This window comes from Trichogramma pretiosum, unplaced genomic scaffold, assembly GCF_000599845.2.
Source record: "Trichogramma pretiosum strain Unisexual culture from Peru unplaced genomic scaffold, Tpre_2.0 scaffold112, whole genome shotgun sequence".
Lineage (NCBI taxonomy): Eukaryota > Metazoa > Arthropoda > Insecta > Hymenoptera > Trichogrammatidae > Trichogramma > Trichogramma pretiosum.
In genome coordinates this window covers 5,976-27,999 of record NW_019641022.1, presented here as the reverse complement: position 1 = coordinate 27,999, position 22,024 = coordinate 5,976, and the positions used below count along the sequence as shown (strand labels likewise).

Here is a 22,024-nt window from a genome sequence, read left to right as displayed (position 1 = left end):
GGATATAATACCGTCACCGGGGCAGCAGCATATATACGAGGACACGCACTCGAAGCTAATGCGAGACAAAAACGAGGGAAAATTGCAGAAAGTGAAGGGGGGAAAAAAAGGGAAGAGAGAAGAAGGAACAGTAGCCCGGCACTTGGACGGCGACTTTTCACTTTTGATTTATCGCGCCAACTTTTATTTCGAGCCACCCACTCCCTCCCTCCCTCCCTCCGTTGGCAATACGTATAAGTTCTCTGTCTCTGTCTCCGGGATTTCGTGCGCTCGTATAGCTGCACTACCGTTTCTAATACCGAAGAGATATTAAAACCCGTTGTCCCGGCCATTTAACTTTTCGTCCCGGCTCTGATTGATGATTGGCTCTCGCCCCCTCGTCGTCGTCGTCGTGCGACGCGATCAATCGCCCGAACGAGAGACTATATGTACGAACTTTCCAACTGCTGACGTACGCGCACATATGCAACGTATATGATGTATACGTGTATGTACGGGCGCGACGATAGCTCGAGTAAAAGTCGCAGTTCTCTCTCTCTCTCTCTGATTACGCACATCGAGTCCTACGGAACGAAATGATTCGGCAAAACTGTACATATTTAGTTCAAGCACAGGCTGCACTTTGTCCCTGTCATATATAGTAGCGGAGGAAAAGCTAGCAGACTTATCGAATTTGTGCGAGTGCTAAGATGTATTTGTTATATTTATGTTTCGTACATACAGAGCGAGAGATTTTGAGTTGGCTAATGTTTTGTAAACTATTCATCTGTAATTAAGTACATTTTATAAATAGCAAGAGAAAAGAGAAAAATTTTAATAATAGTGCTTCGATTTATGTAATTGATTTGAATTTTCTACTTGTAGATTTACAGATACATAGATACTCGCCATCTAGTGGTAAAAGTTAAAAGTGGTATTAATAGTTGATAATTGGCTTACAACCTTTGAAGTCATTATATTGCCACTTTTAAGTCTTTTGCCAGGATTATTCGATACGAACTTTAAACGATACATATTGTCAATCATAGCTCCACAATCATATCCTAAAAATAAAGTAGAGTGTACGAGTTAAGAGTTTATTTTCTCTCTCTGTTTAAACCGATATAAGAGTCGTGTTCCGGTGCACGATCATTCACGGCGTCACTTTTCGTTGTTCTCTTTATCACGAGTTTCTCCGAACGTAGCGAATTCTACCTATTTTATTTTTCCTGGACTTCGAGACCGTTACGAGTCGTTTTCTCTATATTGATCTAGGCTCTCCAAACATAACAACGCTCGTGATACGCGCGCAGCCCTGAAATTAAGTCGTTGCGAGACGTAGCATTTTTTCTCCGTCCGTCATCGATTCGAATACCTCTCGTTGCCTTCTTTTTTTCGCGCGCGCTACACAGCGTAACGGACGGCGATGCATCAAAAGTAAATTTTTTTTTTTGCATGTTTCTTCTCGCTTATATGCAAATAGAGCAGCATGTACCAGTGCATGACGTACTTTGATATAACTCGAACGGACGATAAGTTGCCTTCGCTAGCCCCTTTTTTATTCTCGTCCTCTTTCTGTTTTTCTCGCGTATAGCTCCTCCGGCGCTATACGTATACACTATACATGTACACATAACGCGCGCAAGAGAGAAAATGACCCAATCGTTCTCAAGGTAGCTAACGTCAGAAAAATAACTCGACGAATGTCAAAGTCGGGACGCGCACACGGTGTACACGTTGTGCAGCACACGCGAGGCGAAGATCTTATTCCGTATGCAGGACGTAACAGAGAGAGAGAGACAAGGCGAAAAAAACGACGACGACGACGAAGAAGAAGAAGACGAAGAAGGAAGGAAAATGGCAAGTTGGGGTTATGCGATGCTGTCCGAAAGACGAAGAAGAAGAAGAAGAAGAAGGCGTGCACACACACACACCCGCGTATAGACTTCAACGGAGCCAAGAAGTCGAGATTAGTATGCGGTGTCTGTCACTCCTTTCTCTCTTTTCCCTCTTCCATCTCCTCCGTAGCTCCTGCGCGTCCCACCCCCGCGCCCCGCTCCTCTCCATTTTACTCCTGTACCCCCCACCACTGCCACACAGGCACGCAGAGGGCCGCTCGCAGAATGCGTCGTCTGCTGGTACAGTATAGTAGTACTGCTGCTGCTGCTGCTACACGGCGCGGCGCGCAGACCGTTAATTTTCCATCTCGTGACTCCAATCAATCTTGCGCCACGTCAGCGGCTCCATCCTTCTCTCTCTCTCTCTCTGCAGCCTTCTTATATAACCTTACATATATAAACTGGCGCAGCGAGGCTCGCTTTTTTGTCTTTCGCGATTCCCTTTTCTTTTCGCTTATATAAAGGCTGCCGCTGCTGCTGCTGCTGCTCTGTCTTGCAATATACGTCTCTTTTTTTCAATACGCATCACCTACCCCACTTATGCCGGTCTTGCATTTTTCAACCCCCCACCTCCGCGCGCGCACTTTTTACCTGTATCGAGACGTGCATTATGTGTATTGCCTCTTGCCACTTAGAGGCACGTATCGCATCCGAGTGGATGCGTTATTTTATTGGAATAATAAATTTTGAAAGAGTCCGTACAACACACACGCTCGCGTTACAGATCACCGACGTTGTTTTTGCATCTTCTTCGTCGTCGTCGTCTTCGTCGCTATAGTCGTCGATGAATCATTAATCATCGTTTGTACATAGTACGTTCTTGATATCATATACTCCGTTTCCTCTTGTCTCGCTGTTTTTTTTCCATCTCCTCGCCAAACGATGGATCTCTTTACCCGTTCTTATCTTCGGCTACATTGGATCCATAAAACTGACATTTTTCGATCGACTATACTATACGCGTGTAGCGTGTATCAATCCACTAATGTACAACCCCGTTCATAATGTATCCGAGGGGTATATTATATATTATAGTTTCAGTCTAGCCACGTATTCGAGTTGCGAAGTTGTTGTCCGCGCGCTGTCCCGCTCTCCTTTTCGAGTTTCGGGGAGAGAGATCTTAAGCTTGCGCGCGCGAGAGCTTGTTACGTCAATTTCCTCTCATTTCGACCCAGTTTGTCGCCATAGCTCGACGGTGGCACCGGAATCCTTCGCCTCGCGCACGAGGAAGCTCCGAAGTTTCGGTCCTGGTGTGTGGGTATACGAGATAGGAAGAAAGGAGACTCCGGCGCATCGCAGAGAAGCTACAAATCAGCCCGAGCCTTTAAACAGTTTCGACCGAGCAAGTGTCTCTCCAACGCGTCTTGATAAAGGGCGCGCGAGCGGAGGTTGTTCTGTATCGCCTCTCGAGCGGCGCTATACGGTGTATATATGACGGTACATCGGAACGATCTTGCGCGACCAAGAAAAGCGTCTACGCATACATGCGCACATTTACATATTATCACGAGGCCAGTGCGACATCCTGGCCGAGATAAGTGACGTGTACTGCAGCTATACAGTACACGGGAAATTGAGGCAGTTGTTCGCGCGCGGCTTTTGACTTCTCTCTCTCTCTCTCTAATATCGAGTCCATGCTAACCAAGACTAACATTGGCGTACAATAATTTACTTGACGCTGTGTGACGTGGCTATACGATGGGCTGATTGTATATTGCCGATGATTTGAATTTACGAAGATATATTTTCTTTATTTAGATTTTATATTTTATCAATTAAATAAAAAGGAAATTTCACGGCAATACGAAGGTTATCCTTCAGTGTTGCACAACACGATTCTTTCTCGCTTACAAAGTCTTGTAAGTGTAAAGCAAAGTTGTAAGACTTTGTAAGTGAGAGAGAATTGTACCCATTTAAAATCGATGTAAAAACAATATATACTAAGGAATAACCTTCACAATATCGAGAAAATTTTTTCTATTTAATTACAGGTGCGATATCAGCTTGATCAACAACTCCGTATACAGCGGCTTCTTCTTCTTTTTTTTTGCTTCACTCTCGTTTCGAGAGCATACACGGATCGAATGGAAATTCATGATTCATACACGATTCTCGTTGTATACGACTCGAGTCTTAAAAAAAAAATATAGGAAGAAAGTATACACGGCTATATTTTTCAGCCGAAACACATCTTTCGTCGATGCCTCACGTATGCGTATATAATATACACGCGTGCGGAGCTTTAGAGGTGCGAAATTTCAGACTCGGCACGTCGTATCTCACGCGCCTTCGCTTGTATATATTTTGACGATCTCGCGTGGATACAAAGTATCGACGTCTAGTGGGTATAGTCTAGAGGCGAAAATAATATAGATCCTCTTCGATACGCGGGTATTCGATTTATACGATATTTCGTCGGTTCGTCCGTATATATAAGCGCGAAAATGACCCGCGAGTTTTGCTTCAAGCTCGGAAAATCATAGCCTCTGGTATGGATCGAGATGATTCCGATTTTTACGTAAGGCTCGGAATGAAATAAAGAATAAGCGAGCGCGAGCGTAAGAAAGAGAGAAAGAGAAAAAGTGGAAAGTCGAGTCAATTTGCTCCCGAAAATCCGCCGGCAGCAGCAGCAGCGACACGGGGTTACTATACTACACGCTATATAGCTACGCGTACAGCACTGCTCGCTACGCGAAAGCAATGGGAATAGCTTGTATAATTCATAGAGCAAAGCTCAGCAGCCCAGCCGGTACAGATATATATCCTATATGTGTATGTGTCTGTACGTATGCATATATAGCTGCGGTAGATTTGTGTGCGCGCGGGCAATTCAATGCTGACCGACGCGCTCGGACGGGCGCTTCTAGATTAGCCTCCGGGAAATTGCCAAACTTCTTACTCTCTCTCTCTCCCTCTTCTCTCTATCGTGCCTCGAACGGGCATAGCTCGTGCACGTATAGCATACGTACGGACACACGCACAGGGCCTCGTCGGAGGGAAAAAGTTAGACCAGTCTTTCAAAAGTCCTCCTTCAAACCTATATGTACGAGAGATATATATCTGGTATACTTTTGGCTGATATCTGTCCGATGCCGAGTAGCCAGCCTATACATCTTACATAGACGTTTCGTTACTGTTTTCTTCTTTTTCTTTACCCTTTTTTCAGCTTCTTCTCCATCAATTTCTTGCGGCGTTGAAAAATGAATTAGCGCGAGCGTATGTATATGAGAAAAAACTGTGCACTCGCCCTTCGTGGTGGCCTTCGACTTTTTTTTTGTCTATGCGCGCGGCCGCAAAAAGAGAGATAGAGAGAAAGAGAGAGAGAGAGCAACGATCATCAAATTACCCATATAACGATGCGACCGCGCAGAGGCTTAAAGGCACGCAGCGCGCAAGGCCGCAGTGAAAGAAAAACTACTTTTTAACGAGATTCTCCCCCTATAACGAGGCACTTCAAATTCTTTCGGGAAAATATCAAGAACCTTTACTCATTCAAAGTTAAAATAGGAGAGCGAGAGAGAGAGTAGCTACCGCTGGAAAAAAAACGAAGGAAAAAAAAAGTAAGAAGAAGGGAAGAGTCGCGGCGCTCGTGTACTACGAAGCCGGAGGGCTGCTGAAGGCACGAAAACTCTCCCCCCCCCCCCCCCCTNCGAGAGAGAGAAAGAGAGAGAAAGTCACGGACAATCTTAAACGTCTTTTGCCAGAATGTCGTGCATAATATAAGAACGAAGCAACACAAAAAAAAAAATTCATTTTTCACGCCAGCGAATTTAAGCGTAACGTCCTTACGGCGCGCATGCCTTTTGACTTGTTCTTGCTTTCTCTCTCTCTCTTGTTCTTTTTTTTTTTTGAATAAACTACAGCAATTTCCATGGGCATTTAATTAGCACATCGCTTCAATTACCGTTGTATCAAAATTTCGCTCGCTCGCTGACACGCGCCGCCGCCCGTTTATTTCGCGAACAATTACTGCGCGCGCGCGCGCGAGTTATTATTACATAAATATCGGCGAAATGCTATGTATAGCGCGGTAAAAGTCGACTTGCGGGTTTTCCTAGCATCCGTATACCTCTCCATTATGTTACACAATGATGGCAAAAATTCAACGTCAAAAAAAAAAGAAAGAAGAAAGAACGAGGGGTAAGAAAAAAAGATCGTAGCAGAATAAAAAAGAATGGAAAAGGAGAGAGCTTTCGATGAATTTTCCCAAAGCGTCTGGAAAGTTTTGATTGATTCGATCGATATACACATATACACACACGCACACTAGACCGCATGCAGCCAGCTCTTCTGGCCGAAAACCGTTAATTAATAACAAATCGATTGTACGACTGAATAATCGAAGATGTTTAGCATATCTTTTAACCGCCAGCAGCAGCCGTGAATAATCGAAGCTCGCGGGCGACTCGTTAATTATCGCAAAGATAGTTCAAGTTAATCGGATGATTTAGCTTTAAGGGAGAGAGAGGGAGAGAGAGAGAGAGCGAAAGAGGTAGACAGCGGATTGTCTATATTGGCTTCTCGCGCGCGGCATAACCCAAGTGCCTTAATTAGTCGCCCACCGCGGAGAATACAAAACGAAACCACAGCTCTGGCCTAAGATAAACAACAACTAAATATAAAGTCGAGTATCCACACCGCGTTTGTGTATACAGATACACATTTACACGGTGAGTTGCCTCGCTAGATGGAGAGAGAGAGAGATAACCGCAAGTTTCTCTGCCGAGTTTGAGTATGGACACTGCGGAGGGTGGGTAAAGTCAAAATAAAAGAAAGAGTCGGGACAACGACGACGATTGACATGCATGCGCAAACGATTCATTGCATAATGCAACAACCCCGTATACAAAAGCTTACGTAATCTCCGGCGCTCGATTGATCGAATGAATACAATATGCGAGATGGGAAGAATAAATTAGCAATGCCGATACACGCGGTGCGAGGAAACGTATAATGGAACAGCGAAGGATCGCGACAGACAGACGCAGAGGTACGTACATAAAAGCACTCGAATTGCTCGCTCGAGCGCGCATGCCAGTGTCCTTATCGGTCTTGTGTGCTTGTGCGCGAGAGAGAGAAAGTAGAGAGAGGCTTCTTCATAATGAATTCATATACATCGCCGGCGCACGAGCGAGCGAGTCTCTCGCACAATATAAACCTCGGGAAAAGCCTCGCCCCCCTGGAAAGCTCGACAAATTTATATACGTATATATAATACAGGCTGCTCGCACGAGCGCCACGACAAATCTTCTTTTACTCCTTCTCTCTCTCTCTCTCCTTTTTTTTTTACCGTCGCTTAATAAAACTCGTCTGACATATCTCTGACTGCTACCACTTAATTTTCGGCAAGAAAAAGAGACTTTCTCTCTCTCTCTCTCTCTGTCTTTCCTTGCATCGTGCGCGCGATATATATGTCTCGTGTTTTGTACCCGGCGCTGCGTATACGAGCCGGAAGATTTTATTTGCCTTGTTCTCGGCGCGCGCGGATATTCCCAGAGAGATGGATAAAAATAAGGAACAGATTTGCCGCTTTGATGCTCGAATTTAGAGAGGCACGCGCCAGTTTCATTACGTTATACATCATACAATTGCCCCATTAGTTTTGCAGACTGTGTAGGTTCATAGCTATTCATTTTATTTTGAGAAATTTCGATATCGAACGAAACCATCGACCGGCTTCGGTCTACGAGTTGTAGAGCACGAAAAGCGGGAAATGGCCAACGTCATTTTTGGCTCGGTCTTTTTCATCATTAACGCGGAATCCTTTTTATGCTAACGCGGAGCAGCTCGACTCTCTCGTTTCCATTTGAATGGCAGAATCGATTTTCGAAAACTGTCAGCTCTCCTCTCTCACCCCCTGTCCGTAAATGGCGTCATTACGGATTCGCGATTGACCCATCCATCTTCGTTCTTCCTGTTTATTTTACACTAAAATAGCGTGGATTACAAGTTTCGCTCTTATTTTTCGCCCAAATCGTATTGTCTGCCTCTCTCTCTCTCTCTCTCTCTCTCAATATGTGAACAATATGAAAAAAAGGAGTATCTAGAGTACATCGTGTGCACGCGTCTGTTTGTTATTCACAGCGCGGAACGGTATACAAATTTTATCGCGAAGTGAATACTAAACGATATTCTATTTTGACGCTTGACAAATGTTTGCTTCCTCGTACTTTTCGTGCAATATCGCATACCGTATGTATAATGGTACGCATCCAAGGGATATAAAAACAAAATACGAGTGGGTATATCGCGCGCAGCGGCGGACTTACCGTAAAGACGAATCGTTCCCTCGGTCTCTCCGCGAGGATTCTTGGCCATGCATTTGTAGCTGTCGTAATCCGATTTCTGCAAAACAAACAAACGAAAAATCGTCGTTTAAAAATAATTACCGCCAAAATTGGGCGAGCCGCGACAACTCACCTCGACGTCGTAAATGGTCAGGGTCATGTTGGTCTTGTAAGAGGGCTTCTCGGGCGTCGACAGTACCCTGTACTTGCGGCTCTCGTGTATCATGACGCCGTCGTCGCTGCGGGTCCAATAATTCAGCGAGGTCGGATGGGCCTCGGTGTGGCACTCGAGCGTCACCGAGTAGCCCAGCGGCACGCCCACCAGCTGGTGCGGTATCCACAGCATCGGAGGAACTGTACGACGCAGCAGCATCGACAATGAAAAAAAAAAAGAAAACATCGAAACTCGATTAATAATGTGCCAGAGGGTAATGTAAAGGAATCGTAAACTGGTATATAGTCGACCCTTGACATTTGCATGTTTACAAGGGGGAGGAATATAGTAGAGCACGGGAGGGTCGATCGATCGATTCATAAACATTTCAAACTTTAAATTTATGCAATATGCAGCGGGTTTACCAATTATCGGCGGCTTGTACACACGCTCTCGAAAATTCGCACACCGCATCGTGTGAATGTCTAATCGATCGAAGTGTTTACATATTGTGTAATACACACGCTAGACAATGAAATTCGCCCTTATCTCGTGCTCTTGGGCTCGTTAAAATTCATATAGTTGGAGAATCTTTGGTTTGCAATTGATTTGAGTAATCTCATCGTGTGGTGCCCTTCAAGTTCTCCTCCTTTCTTTTTATTTTTTCATTTTTAATTCAACGAGCGAGCACAGATTGAAATGATTTCAATGGTATAGAATTTTCTCAACTTATTCATTTTTTTTCCCTCTCCTCGCTCTATCCTTGTTCTACGAGTGTGTGTGTGTATGCGAGTGTGCGAGAGTTATACGATACGGAGGTTGTTGAGAAAGAGAGAAAAGGAGTGAGATCCCAACACCTTTTTAAAATGCAAAACAGCCCGTCGACCGTACGATGTGCAAGAAAGCTCGCGCGCAGGAATGAAGCTCGGGCTGAAAAAAAAAAGCTCGAGATAGAGAGTACACGGCTATATACAGCTTGAATTTGTGTACGTGTGTGTATATACACTGGTACAGAAGCAAAGCAAAAAAAAAAAGAAAAGAAAAGGAGAAGAGGAAAAAAAGCAGGTCTCGAGGATCGGTTGACACGTCGACGTTCTTATTGCATCGCGAGGCTATACATATAGGAAAACTCGCCCCTCTCCCGTCCCGGCCGCGCGAGAGTACACTCACAGATCGTGAACTTGATTCGCCCTCAGCTCTCTCTCTCTCTCTCTCTCGTGTTTTACGTTCTCGTATATACATACAAACGTGCTAAATGGAAGATAAGAGCGAAGGAAGGGAGAGAGAGAGAAAAAAAAGAAGGCGAAGGTACGAGGAAAGAATCTCCGCAGCGAGCAATCGATTAAGCTTCGCTCGGCAAGTGATAAAATCGAAACGACGACGACGACTACGAAGAAAAGAGCATACAGCAGCTATACACATTATAAATATAATAAAAAAAAGTCGAGCTTTGTGCGCCGCGCGTAAAAATTGCCAACGTCGCAAACGAACGCGTACGCGGCAGCGATTGTTTCGTGTGGTTCGTTAACTCTCCTCTTCGATAATTCCTCGGGCGAAAATCACAATGGATGCGTCTCCCTACAGCTCAGCCACCTACTACTGCGTATGTAACATAACGAACTGCCAAGTACCGCCGGAAAAATCCTCTCTCGTGCCTTTTTGGGCTTGCGACGACGACGACGTATTGTTTAATCTTTGAGCTGTGAAAACTACAGCTACGCTTTCCACACACACACACACACATGGTATATATATTATATACATATAACGTATCGTTGTCGCGCGTTGCCTATACACACGTCATTGTTTCAACGGTACGACGACGCCGACGACGCCGACGACGACGAAAACGACGACGAGTGGAATACGGCGGCACACAGGCGTGTTCGTGCGCGCGCGCGGGCGCCAAGTTAATTCAGGCGGAAGTCAAACAACGTCGTTTCGCCTAGTTTCGCGGTTTCGGAGAGCTACTGCTCCGTAACGTACGTACGTACGTACGTACACACACGTACTCACACGTACGCATGGTAAACTTTTCGAGTGCGTGTGAGTAGTTATATGTATTATGTATATCCCTGCGTGTGTAAGTGTGCGTTTAGTTTACACACTGCCATTTACGCTATCGCTCGTAGTGCGAGTGCAGAAATCGAGCGTGTCTCAAATTCATCACTCGTATACGAGAGAGTGTAAGCCTCGAGGGCGCGCGAGCGCGAGCATAATTCGCCGCCACTGCGTATATGTAATACTCGCGCTCTCTCTCGAAAGTGTATGCGCGCAAGCTCGTACGTGCGTTTATAACTGCTGCCTATATAGCTGGCGCATTCTTTACAGCTCGCGCCGCGCCACGTGCGGCAATATGTGTGAGTGTGCGCGCGATCGGGCCTCGGGATCCTTCTCGATCGAACGGAGAAAATTCGTCGAGAATCGAGAGAAAGAAAAGGAGCTATAGCTATGCCATAGAGGCGCGCTTCCGGGGATGTAGATGAAATCGACGCTCACTCGCGCGTCTTTGCATTCTTCAGTACATCGAGCTACTACTCGGTGCTATGTGTGGGTGTGCAGTGGTGTATAGTATATAGCTAGTACCGCTGTGCTTTCTTACCTTCTCGTGGGAAAAGAGCTTCGACTCGAGCTTTGGGCATAAGTGTATGTGTGTGTGTGTGTGTGTGTCAGTGTGCGATCCCTATACATACGGATCCCTGTGTGCCCCGTATAGATATACAGCAGAGACAGAGAGAGAGAGAGAGAGAGAGGGCAAGTATACAGGTCGTAGCGGCTAACTAAAACTTTCAGCGCTTCCTGTCGGCAACCTCCTGGAATTCTCCTGGAATTTTAATCCCATCCTTTCAGCGAAAAAGAGAGGAGTGTAAGCGAGATTCAGTGGGCGCGTTTGCTATAGGTACGGCTGTGTCTGCGAGAGTGTACGTGTGTACCGACGAGAGCCGAGAGCTCGTTCCAAAACTAACGTAGCCCCCGCACGGATATATACCTACAGGTATATATACATTACAAAGGAGCTCGAATTCCAGGAGCAGTTCATTTTGGCGAAAACCCACCGTTAGTTAAGACTCCTCCACGAGCATTCGTGGAGTGTGTGACAGAATCTGGCGATCGGCGCGCGCGCTCCGTACCGCGACCGCATATTATACGGATTCGAATTATTACGAGTCACTTTTTTTTCCAAGCTGTTTTTTTTTCTTTTGATTTTCTTTCTCTTTCGAGAATCGCATCTCGCTGTATATAGCGATCGCGCACACGTGTGCGCGGCGTATACGAGAATGACCGCACGAATAAAAACCGAGAACGCTCGAGAGGCTTTCAATAAGCTTTTTCAAAAGCTCTCCCGGGTATAACGTACAGGGTGCGAGCTTGCGTGCAAGCTCGATACCCGTTCGCTCGTTCGTTCCTGTGTATATATGCGAGCATCGAAAATTTTGATACAGCATGCGTGAACACATTGCGGAGAAAAATCTATGCGTGGACACGAAAAAGAGCTCGCCAACTATATATACTCGCTCGATTCGTTTTCTTTTTAACGAGTCGCGGTGGCTCTCGTATACCAGCATGCGCAACGCATTATATTCTAACTTCCTCTCGCGTCCCTCGGGCCGATAGACGACATAAAGAAGAGAGAAAGAATGATCTGTGCACCTTGATACTGTCACGTGGGACGACGTGACAATACATATTGTCGTCCCACGTGACAATACATATTATGATATATACTTAATAGTTGATACACGTTTCAATTTTATTTTATATCGAGGAGCGCGTTTCATACGCAGGGTTAACGATTACAGTAAGACGCTCGGCCAAGAAGTGAAAATTCGGGCGCGACGACGATCGGTCGTAGGCTACTCAATTACTAGTGTCGTCTGGTCGTCGTACTTGAGGTACGAGCATCGCAAGTTGCATTGCGCTAAATTCAAAGTTTCGCTCACGAGTTGATGCGTAAATTATAATTTACCGTTGTTACTGTTGTACAGTTACATGTATTAATCAGATAATTTGATTTTAAAAAAGAAGAAGAAGAAGCCATACTGAATGAAGTGCATGCAAGTACCATCTTGCAGCACAAACACATTATCCAGTATTTTGAATACTGGATAGAATATCATACGAATAGATGGATGAAAAAGTTCAAACAAATGTGGATGCCAAAAGAAAAAAAAACTTCGCTCGAATTTGCAGCGAAAAGAGCTAGACGATTGGGAAGAGTCCAACTTTTCGGACACAGAACGAAACAAGACCAATCGTGTGTACTATTTGAAATTTGAAATTGGTAAAACTTCACTTTCCCTATGGCTGGAACTAAACAAAAGGCGGAAGAAGCAAGAGATGGTTCGTTGGTTCCACCAATTTATACCATATTATGCGATTTATACCATTATTTTGATTTTGCCACTTGCAGATTTGAAAATAAAAATATTAGCCATCTAGCGGCGAAGGCTGAAAGTAGTGTTACTTTAACTAAAGTGCTTGAAAGTTGGTGTAAATTTTTTGAAACAATTAAATTTTCATTGCTCAATATTTTCAACATGACCTTAACAGAAAATTAGCCAAAAAACAAACAAATTATTTTAATTGTATTAATAACGGGAAGGTATCATTCGTACGCATGAAACTTGTACACGAGCATTTCCGCATACAAGTAAAATGTGTACGAATGATACGTTGCCTTTTTAACATTTTAAATGATGCTTGCTATTATTCATGTTGATAATTCTCATCGGGGAAGATTTGCATCTTTCAAAATTCATACATTCTAATAAATATAATTTTAATTTTGATGCAAATAATAACTGCCCTACTTTGCGTTCCATAAACCAAAGTTAATTTACCCCATATTTCGATAAAAAAAAAACACCAATCTCAAAATGCAATTTCAAAGACGCGATTAAAGAAGCTACACAAAAAAAGTGCTTTCTCTCTTGATGCCGGCGTAATTAACCGTGAGCTTGCAAGAACTGCTTCATCTCGGCAAATGTAAAAGCTCTCCTACGTGTAACGTATAGTTCGTTCGTTCGTTCCTTTGTATATGAGCATCGAAAATTTTGATACAGCATGCGTGAACACATTGCGGCGAATGGGTACGTATATGTAGAATAATCTATGCGTGGACACGAAAAAGAGCTCGCTGCCTATATATACTCGCTCGATTCGTTTTCTTTTTAACGAGGCGCACGGTGGTGTATTCGAGGCGAAAGAAGTCCTGCCGAGCTGCTGCTATGTTTACCAGCTGTGTATCAAAGCCGGGGGATTATAAGCGATTTTGACCTAGTTCGCATATAGTCTTTATTGGAGCGCGCACGCATACACACGTGAACACCCCCCGAACCATCACAGAATCGGCTTTATAAATTCGTCGAACTCTTGCGTTCCGAAACTTATGGATTTAACTTTCATCCGCTGCGAATCCGTCGAGAAATCGGGTTTTGATTTTTTTCCTCTCTCGACTCGGCAAAAAATAAAACGCGATTCATCCCGTTCCCCACAAACAATGACATTTTTCAAAAATATCACGCCTTTGTGTAAAGCGCTCGAACGCGTAGTTATTCGAACGGGTACGTCTACGCAATTTACACAGCCGTCTAGGACATATATAAAAAGGCGCGTCTGTCTGCGTGACGCTGCTGCGGTGCGTCCGCCGCCGCCGCGTCTCTGCGTGCGTATAATACGTAAAATGTACACAGTCACGCGGGACACGACGCGATGCCTTCCGACTGCACTACGGAGCTGAAGAAAGAGAGAGAGAGAGAGAGAAAACGAGTAAAAGAGCCAGTAGCGAATCGAGCTCGCTGCGTGGCATGTGCGCGCGCGAAAGATGAAAGGCAATGTCCCCGAGGAGGATGAGGAGGAGGACGTATATAGGATAAGAAATAAGCTGCTACGGCGAGACAGCATACAGGATTTCATGCGCGTAGGTGTGTGTGTGTGTGTGTATAAGGGCGCAAAGCGCGTAACGCGCGTGGCGTGGGCAAATAGAATGAAATAAAAAGAAAAACGAAAAAGTAGCAGAAGAAGAAGAAGAAGCGAGAAACACACACACACGCAGCTCTCGAGCCCTCTCGAGCGGTATATACCCGGGGCAAATTTCAAAATTTCTGACACGAGTCCGCCGGTCGAGTTAACCTGTTCTTGCTTGGGCTTTTCCTGCTTCTGTACACCGCTGGCAGTGGTAGTAGTAGTAGTAGTAGTATAGCGGTGCACATGCCCCGAGACTACGTAATCCGGGCACGTAGTCCCCGGGGGTGTCCACGCGCGCGTCCGACTCTTTTCCTCCTCCTCCTCGCTTTTCGCCTTTATTTTTCGTTCTCTCGCTCTATCTCAACTTTTTTTTCCCCACCTCCTGCTCCTCGCTGCCCTCTTCTCTCTTTCTCTCCCTTTATGCTTCTTTTCGACTTCTGTGGTTCGCACAGCAAGTATTTATCTATCCGTCACTCCTACGTATAGGGTCCATGTTCGCCTTTTTTTTCTCTCTCGTTTCCGTATACCAACATGCGCAACGCATTATATTCCAGACCAGCGACCTACGCGTAACTTCCTCTCGCGTAATAATAATAATAATAATACGTATGGATGAGCCTTCGTGTTTCTCGTCGTCTCTCGCGCCGATAGACGACATAAAGAAGAGAGAGAAAGAAAGATCTGTGCACCTTGATACATATTATAGCCGGTGAGTTTTGCCAAAGGAATTTTTACATCTAAGCACGATTTTGCTTGCCGACGGTAGTTTAGTCCCGGCGCTTGACGTTCGAGAGAGAAAGAGAGAGAAAGCGCGAGTTGCGAGCGAGCACGATGGAGTTTTCCTTCTTTGAAGTTCCTCCGGGGGGTGGTTAACTTCGTCTCTATTTTTTTCCTGCTTTTTCTCTTTCTCCTTTTTCTCTCTTCTTTCTTTTACCCGTGTAGTGTATATATACACGAGCACAACGAGACAGAGAGAGAACCCACGCGCGCGCGATGCTTCGGAACTAGGAGAGTCTTGAAATTCAGTTACTCGAGTTGTGAAATGCGCTCGCGAGAGAGAGAGAGAGCTACGCGAAGAAGAAAGTTTATCTTGGGTAGAATTGAAGGCAAAACAAAATTTAATCGACTGAAATAATTCGCTCCAACTGATTTATCAAAAAAATTTTCCCTCGCGGTGAAACGTTACGTTTCTTGCTACGATATATAGATAAAGCGCCAAGGCGGCAGCAGCAGCAGCAGCAAAAGCGCACGCGGAGAAAAACTTTGCGCATAAAATTTCAACGACTGCGTGTAACGCGCGCAGGAAGTAACAACTTATATATCTTCTCGACGATGCTCGAGGATTTCGACGTTGTAAATAGTCGTTATTGTTTCTTTCTCGAGGAGAGTCGATTAACTGGGTTAAAGAGTGACAAGAACAAAAAAATAGCGGAACGCTGCAAGCTCATAATAATATCCTAATAAATATATACGATGCGAACGTGTTGCTGGTCACGGAGCTTGCGAATTTCCGGCGATTATCAGGCGTGCGCTTCGTCGCCGCTGCGCAGGGGCCGTGCGAGTATAACTAATCCAGCGTGAAGCTATTAGAGCGAGCCGAGAGCCTGGAAAATCCGGCAATGCACACGCCTACGTATATACGTATATGTAGCCGCACCGAAGCAAGATGTCGCACAAGCCTATAAGACTAATGGCCCGAAAGTCGTAGCGCACAGAGAGATCGAGAGGGCGAGAGTAAGGCAGCTAGTGTGGAATCGATTAGGTGTGAACGGCAAGGGTAATTACTAGAAATAATAATGACGAGCGTTGTTCGGCACGATTTGAGCAATCTCGAGTCGGCTTTTTCCATTCGTGATAATTTTGTTGACGCGTTTGTTGTCGATTCGCGATAAACTCGTTAATTCATAGCGAATCGACTAGCTAACTCTAGAGTCTACGATGTTTTTCATCGCGCAAGCTGGCACGAGCTATGAATGTTTATTGATTATAACTCATTGATTAATTTTTTGCTACAAACCCGAATTGTATTATTATTCTTGAAATATTGTGTGTAGTGATTTGGTTGTTATTATTATATGTGTTTATTGAAAAACTGATTTTTCAACAAACTCTCACACAAGGTAAACCCCTGATAATTAATATTGCAACGTGGTAGACTGGTTCAACTAGTCACCGTTAGGTGGCGTCGACTGAGATCGTCGTTCGCGCATTACAAAAAGACTAGTTCTAGGTACATAAAAGAGTCGATCTCACGGCATAATGTAATATCAAACAAGTCCCTGAGCAATACATACATTTGTAAAAAATTTAACATGTACTATACGCTTTATAAGTACAGAATTTTTATTGTTTTTTGTTTTTGCAAATGTAAATAAATTTTACAGAATATTAAGTTGTATAATACATTTTATAAATTTCAATTTTATTTGATACCGAGGAGTGCGTTTCACACGCTGGGGTTAACGATTAAAGTAAGACGCTCGGACAAGAAGTGAAAATTCGGGCGCGACGACGATCGGTCGTAGGCTACTCAATTACTAGTATCGTCTGCTCGTCGTACTTGAGGTACGAGCATCGCAAGTTGCTTTACGCTAAATTCAAATTTTCGCTCGCGAGTTGATGCGTAAATTATAATTTACCGTTGTAACTGTTTGCATGTATTAATCAGATAATTTGATTTTAGAAAAGAAGAAGAAGAAGCCATTCGAAATGAAGTGCATGCAACTACCATCTTGCAGCACAAAAATATTATCCAATATTATGAGTATTGGATTGAACATCATTCGAACAGATGGTTAAAAAAGTTTCAAGAAATGTGGCTAACCAAAGAAAAGAAAAACCTTCGCTCGAAACAGCCAAAAGAGCTGGATGATTGGGAAGAATCCAATTTTTCAGACACGGAACAAAACCAGAGTCGAGTGTATTATTTGAAGCTTGAAGTTGGTAAAACTTCACTTTCCCTATGGCTGGAAGAAAACAAAAGGCGGAAGAACCAAGAGATGGTTCGTTGGTTCCACCAGCTATTATGCGATTTATACCATTATTTTGACTTTACCACTTGCAGATTTGAAAATAAAGGTATTAGCCATCTAGCGGCGAAGGCTGAAAGTAGTGTTACTTTAACTAAAGTTCTTGAACATGGTGTAAATTTTTTGAAACAATTAAATTTTCATTGCTCAATATTTTCAACACGACCTTAACAGAAAATTAGCCAAAAAACAAACAAATTATTTTAATTGTATTTTTAACATTTTGAATGATGGTTACTATTATTAATGTTAAGAATTCTCATCGGGGAAGATTTGCATCTTTCAAAAGTTATACATTCTAATAAATATTATTTTAGGTTTGATGCAAATAATAACTGCCCTACTTTCCGTTCCATAAACCAAAGTCAATTTACCCCATATTTCGATAAAAAAAAACATCAATCTCAAAATGCAATTTCAAATACGCGATTAAAGAAGCTACGCAAAAAAGTGCTTCCGCTCTTAATGCCGGTGATAGGTTTAAGGTTGTTCTAATAAAAAGGAACAATTATAGTTTTANTGGTATTTCCATGTAAATTTCCTCTTTTATCTCACCATTTAAAAAGGCAGTTTTAACGTCCAACTGACTCATTTCCAAGTCGAATTTATTTGCGATTGCTAGCACAGCTCGAACCAAAGGTAATCTAGCAACTGGGGCATAGGTTTCACGTAACTCGTACGTATTTTTATCTTTAAACCCTCGAATTACTAGCCGAGCTTTAAATTTCATCTCACCGGTTGATTCTTTCTTACGTTTAAAGACCCAACGAGAGTCAATAATATTAACTTTACTGCCATTCTGTGACACAGTCGGTCGATCTACTATGCTCCACACATCGTTCTTTGCCATTGAGTTTAACTCATCATTGATTGCAATTTTCCATTGGTGTTTTTCTTTGGACTCCATAGCTTCTTTGTAATTTATAGGGTCGCAAATTACTTCAGCCATCATAGCATGATGCAATAAATCTGATGTGAAGTTTGCACAAACATTATCAGACATTTGAATTTTGGATTTATCTAATGGGTGTATTTCAATATTCGGATTAGAAAAACTCGTATCATTGATTAAATTGGTACTTTCAACATAAACCTTTTCTTTTGGAGGTCTACCACGCCTTTTTCGTTTACTCGCCAGTGTTTTGACACTTTCATTTTCGTCCGACACAAACCTTATGAACCAATTTTCTTTATCAATGTGCTCATCAATTTGTGGAAAATCTTTAATTTGATTTTTTCCGTAAAGGTCACCGTAAACAAGTTTTTCATTAAATCGCACGTCTCTACTTTCGTAATATTTACCCTCTTCGGGCTTTAGAAGTTGATAACCAGTTGGAGTATATCCAACTAGAATAACAAGCCTACCTTGAGCCGAAAATTTATTGCTTATTTTACGCTGCTTTTTCATATAAGCAACGCAACCAAACCTTTTCAATTGACTTATTTTGAAACTGTGATGCGGAGCGAATTTGTCTAATGGAGTGAGCATATCATTTGACTTATGCGGTGTACGATTATAAGCGTACACAGCTGCAGATAATGCCAAGTCCCACATATACTCGGGTAATTTCGCATCATATATATAAGCTCGAACCTTTCGTTGAATTGTTTGATTAAAGCGTTCGGCTACCCCGTTATGTTCTGGAGTATCGGGGCAGGCTAATTGTAGCTCTGCACCAAGATTATTGAGTATAGTTAGTGTGTGACCACCAGTAAATTCAGTTCCTTGATCTGATCGCAAGTAGCACACCTTTGCGTCATGTCGTAGGAGATTTCTGGCACTTTTAACAAAGTAATTCAAACAGTCTCCGGTTTCACTTTTATGTCTCATTGGGTATGCCATCGCTAGGCGCGAGTAATCGTCAATGAACACTGCAATAAATTTGTACCCTCTCGGGTATGAAGCTGGAGAAATAGGACCCATTAAATCAGCGTGAATTATTTCTAAGGGAGAATTCGCTCGTGTTCTTACGTTCTTAAAGATCAACTTTTTGAAGTTAGCGATTTTACAGACTTCACAATCTACTGAGTTTTTGTCGAAGATCGCGCTTTTAAGTTCTTTATTTTCCGGGAATTTCTTTTGAAGAGCTTTGAGATAATCGAGCGATGCATGTCCGAATCTCACGTGCCATAATAAGGCTTTATTATTTTTGTTAAATTTATTATTATTGTTTGAAAAGGGAGATACATCGTCAACCTCTTCAGACTCTGATAACTCATCGAGATTAACAACTTTCCTGTCCCATATGGAAAAATCAAAAGATAAATGTTCAAATTTTTTATTATTTGAATCTTTTTGTTCGTCAATTCGCGATTCCTTTTGCTCGTCAATCTTTGGATCTGATGTTTGATTTTTGGTAATTAATTCAACTTCAGTAATTTGAGTAGGAGTCGAACACCTATCTACTATAGTCGGTGGTTCTATTAATGGCATTTCAACATCTCCCTCTGAAATTGACGTCGTTTCAGCGGTTTTATTTCTAGCCTTAGCACTGACGCTTCGCGTCACATATCGCACCTTGTCTGTGTCTGACTCTGCTAAATGAGTAGCCATGAAACTATTCAAATCGTAAGTGTGCGTAGGATTTATATTGTCTTTTTTTACTTTAAGTTCTATAAACCAATATGGCTTACTATACACGCCTGTTAAAAATGATTCTTCCGATACGGGATCGAAGATATCAATGATTTTATTATCTAAATAAATAGACAGCCCCATTTCAACAAATCGACGGAGTGATAATAGATTTTCTTTTAAGTTTTTCGCAAAAATCATATTATCTACAGTAAGACATTTTCCATTTGATAATTGAATCACAACATTACCTACTCCCTCTGTTTTTAAATTTGCCGATTCATTTTTATTTGCGCATTGAATCACACCACAATCCATTTCATTCAACGAGGAAAATACTAATTTAGAATTAGTGAAGTGCTCAGTCGCGCCCGAATCAGCAATGAAATTGAAATTTGAATCAGGATCTACTTTACTATTGCTACAGTCAATTTGGACATTGTTACAATATAATTTATTATGTAAAGTTTTGTTACCTGTATTAGCGCTGTTGGGCTTATCTTGTACCTTCTGCTGCTGATTGGAGTTACTCTGGAATTGCCTTTTATTATTATTTGATTTGTTGTAGTTAGCAAATCTCCCTCTCTTTCCGCCTCGAGAATCTTTCGCGCTGTTGTCAGGGTATTTGCGCTTCTTCGCGTCATTGTTGGCGTGAGAAGCACCTCTGCCTCGTGATGAGTTTGATTTGAATGATCTATTGTTGTATTTAGTCGTTTTTCCAGATCTATTTCGCAGAGGGCAATCTTCCTTTTTGTGTGTGCCAAACGTGTTACAACTGTAACAGAGAATACCTTTACCCAAGTTAGGACAATCTTTTCCGATATGTCCAAAGCCTTGACATTCAAAGCAACGTATATCTTTTGTATGGGCTAAGTTCGCTGATCTCCCAGTCGTGATTGTCTCAGCTGAGTTATTGATCTGCCTTTTCTCAGCCTCATCTTGCAATACGAGAGATTTCAGCTCCTCGTAATTTGCTTCAGTACCCTGAATATTTTTAGTCACAGTATTAACTGTTTGAACGAGTGGTACTGATATCATGACTGCATTGTAAAAGGCATCACGTTTTTCTTCCGCAGAAAATGGTACCGCGCCTGATGTATTTTCATAACTTCTTACAGTTTCTTCAAACTTTTCGACGAACTCAGCGGCACTTGATTTTCCAACTATGTATCTCATGTTATACAATTGTTGACGTACTGAGTGTGACGTTATATTTTGCTCACACCGTTTTAACTCTTGCAATTTCTTTATGATTTCTTTTGGATTTTTAAGATGCATTACTTTTGCATGATAGTGATTATCCAAATGATTAATGAGAATATCTCGAACTTTGAATTGTTTGTCTTGAAATGTTGGATCATTTTCATTCTGATTGGTATTTTCAATTACATGCAAGAGTCCGCAAGCTCTTAATTCAGACGAAAAATAGTCATAAAAGTGCTCGTACTTCATACTTGAACTAAGTTTATAGTCGCGTTTTACATTTGTTCCTATCGATTTAAGTTCAAGTTCCAGTGCATCTTTTATATGTTTCTGAGCATTATCTTCTTTATGAACTGTCTGGCTCCAGTTTCTTGCTAACGACTCAAACTTCTTTTCAGTCAATTTATTTATTTGATCTTGGAGATTAAAATTAGGGTCAATCTCACTTTCACTTTCATTTTCATTTTGACTGTCTTCGTCTTGCATGTTGTTTTTAAGCATACTTTCAAAATTATCTAATGNAGTTTTAAGAACACTTTATTATATTAGCAAAAACTGTTAAAAAGGACAAAGGGGTCCGCGCAGCGCAAAGGCTCAAACAGAAGTGAGTGCGCGCCGGATACGGCATCAATATCAAGCTGTCGAAGATAGCCGCTAGGTGGGCAGAGGGCAGAGGCGACAGTCGCTCAAATCTAACAGCCGGCGTAATTAACCGCGAGCTCGCAAGAACTGCCTCGTCTCGGCAAATGTAAACAAATGTTTTCCGACCTATCACTCGTGAAATAAAAAGGGACGTCTCGGCGGCAGTAGCGGCGGCGGAAGTAGTAGCAGCGTTGTATACACACACAAAGAAGATAATCTGCACGTGGTTCCGCGCCATCTCTCTCGCTCTCGTCTATATGCTCCCGGTATATGACTGTATATATCTCTAC

The 22,024-nt window shown here is 42.8% G+C and overlaps 1 protein-coding gene across 1 annotated transcript in view; it reads right to left on the bottom strand.

Annotated features, from left to right (window-relative positions):
* LOC106652737 (hemicentin-2-like) overlaps window positions 1-8,537 on the bottom strand; it is a 32,743-nt gene extending 24,206 nt beyond the window's left edge. Inside the window, exons 1-2 of the mRNA XM_023458022.1 lie at window positions 8,298-8,537; window positions 8,147-8,222 (exon numbers count right to left, since the gene is read on the bottom strand). Of these exons, the coding sequence (XP_023313790.1) occupies window positions 8,147-8,222; window positions 8,298-8,537 (316 nt within the window). The remainder of the gene's footprint in view (window positions 1-8,146; window positions 8,223-8,297) is intronic.
* Between the last annotated feature and the right edge of the window lie 13,487 nt (window positions 8,538-22,024).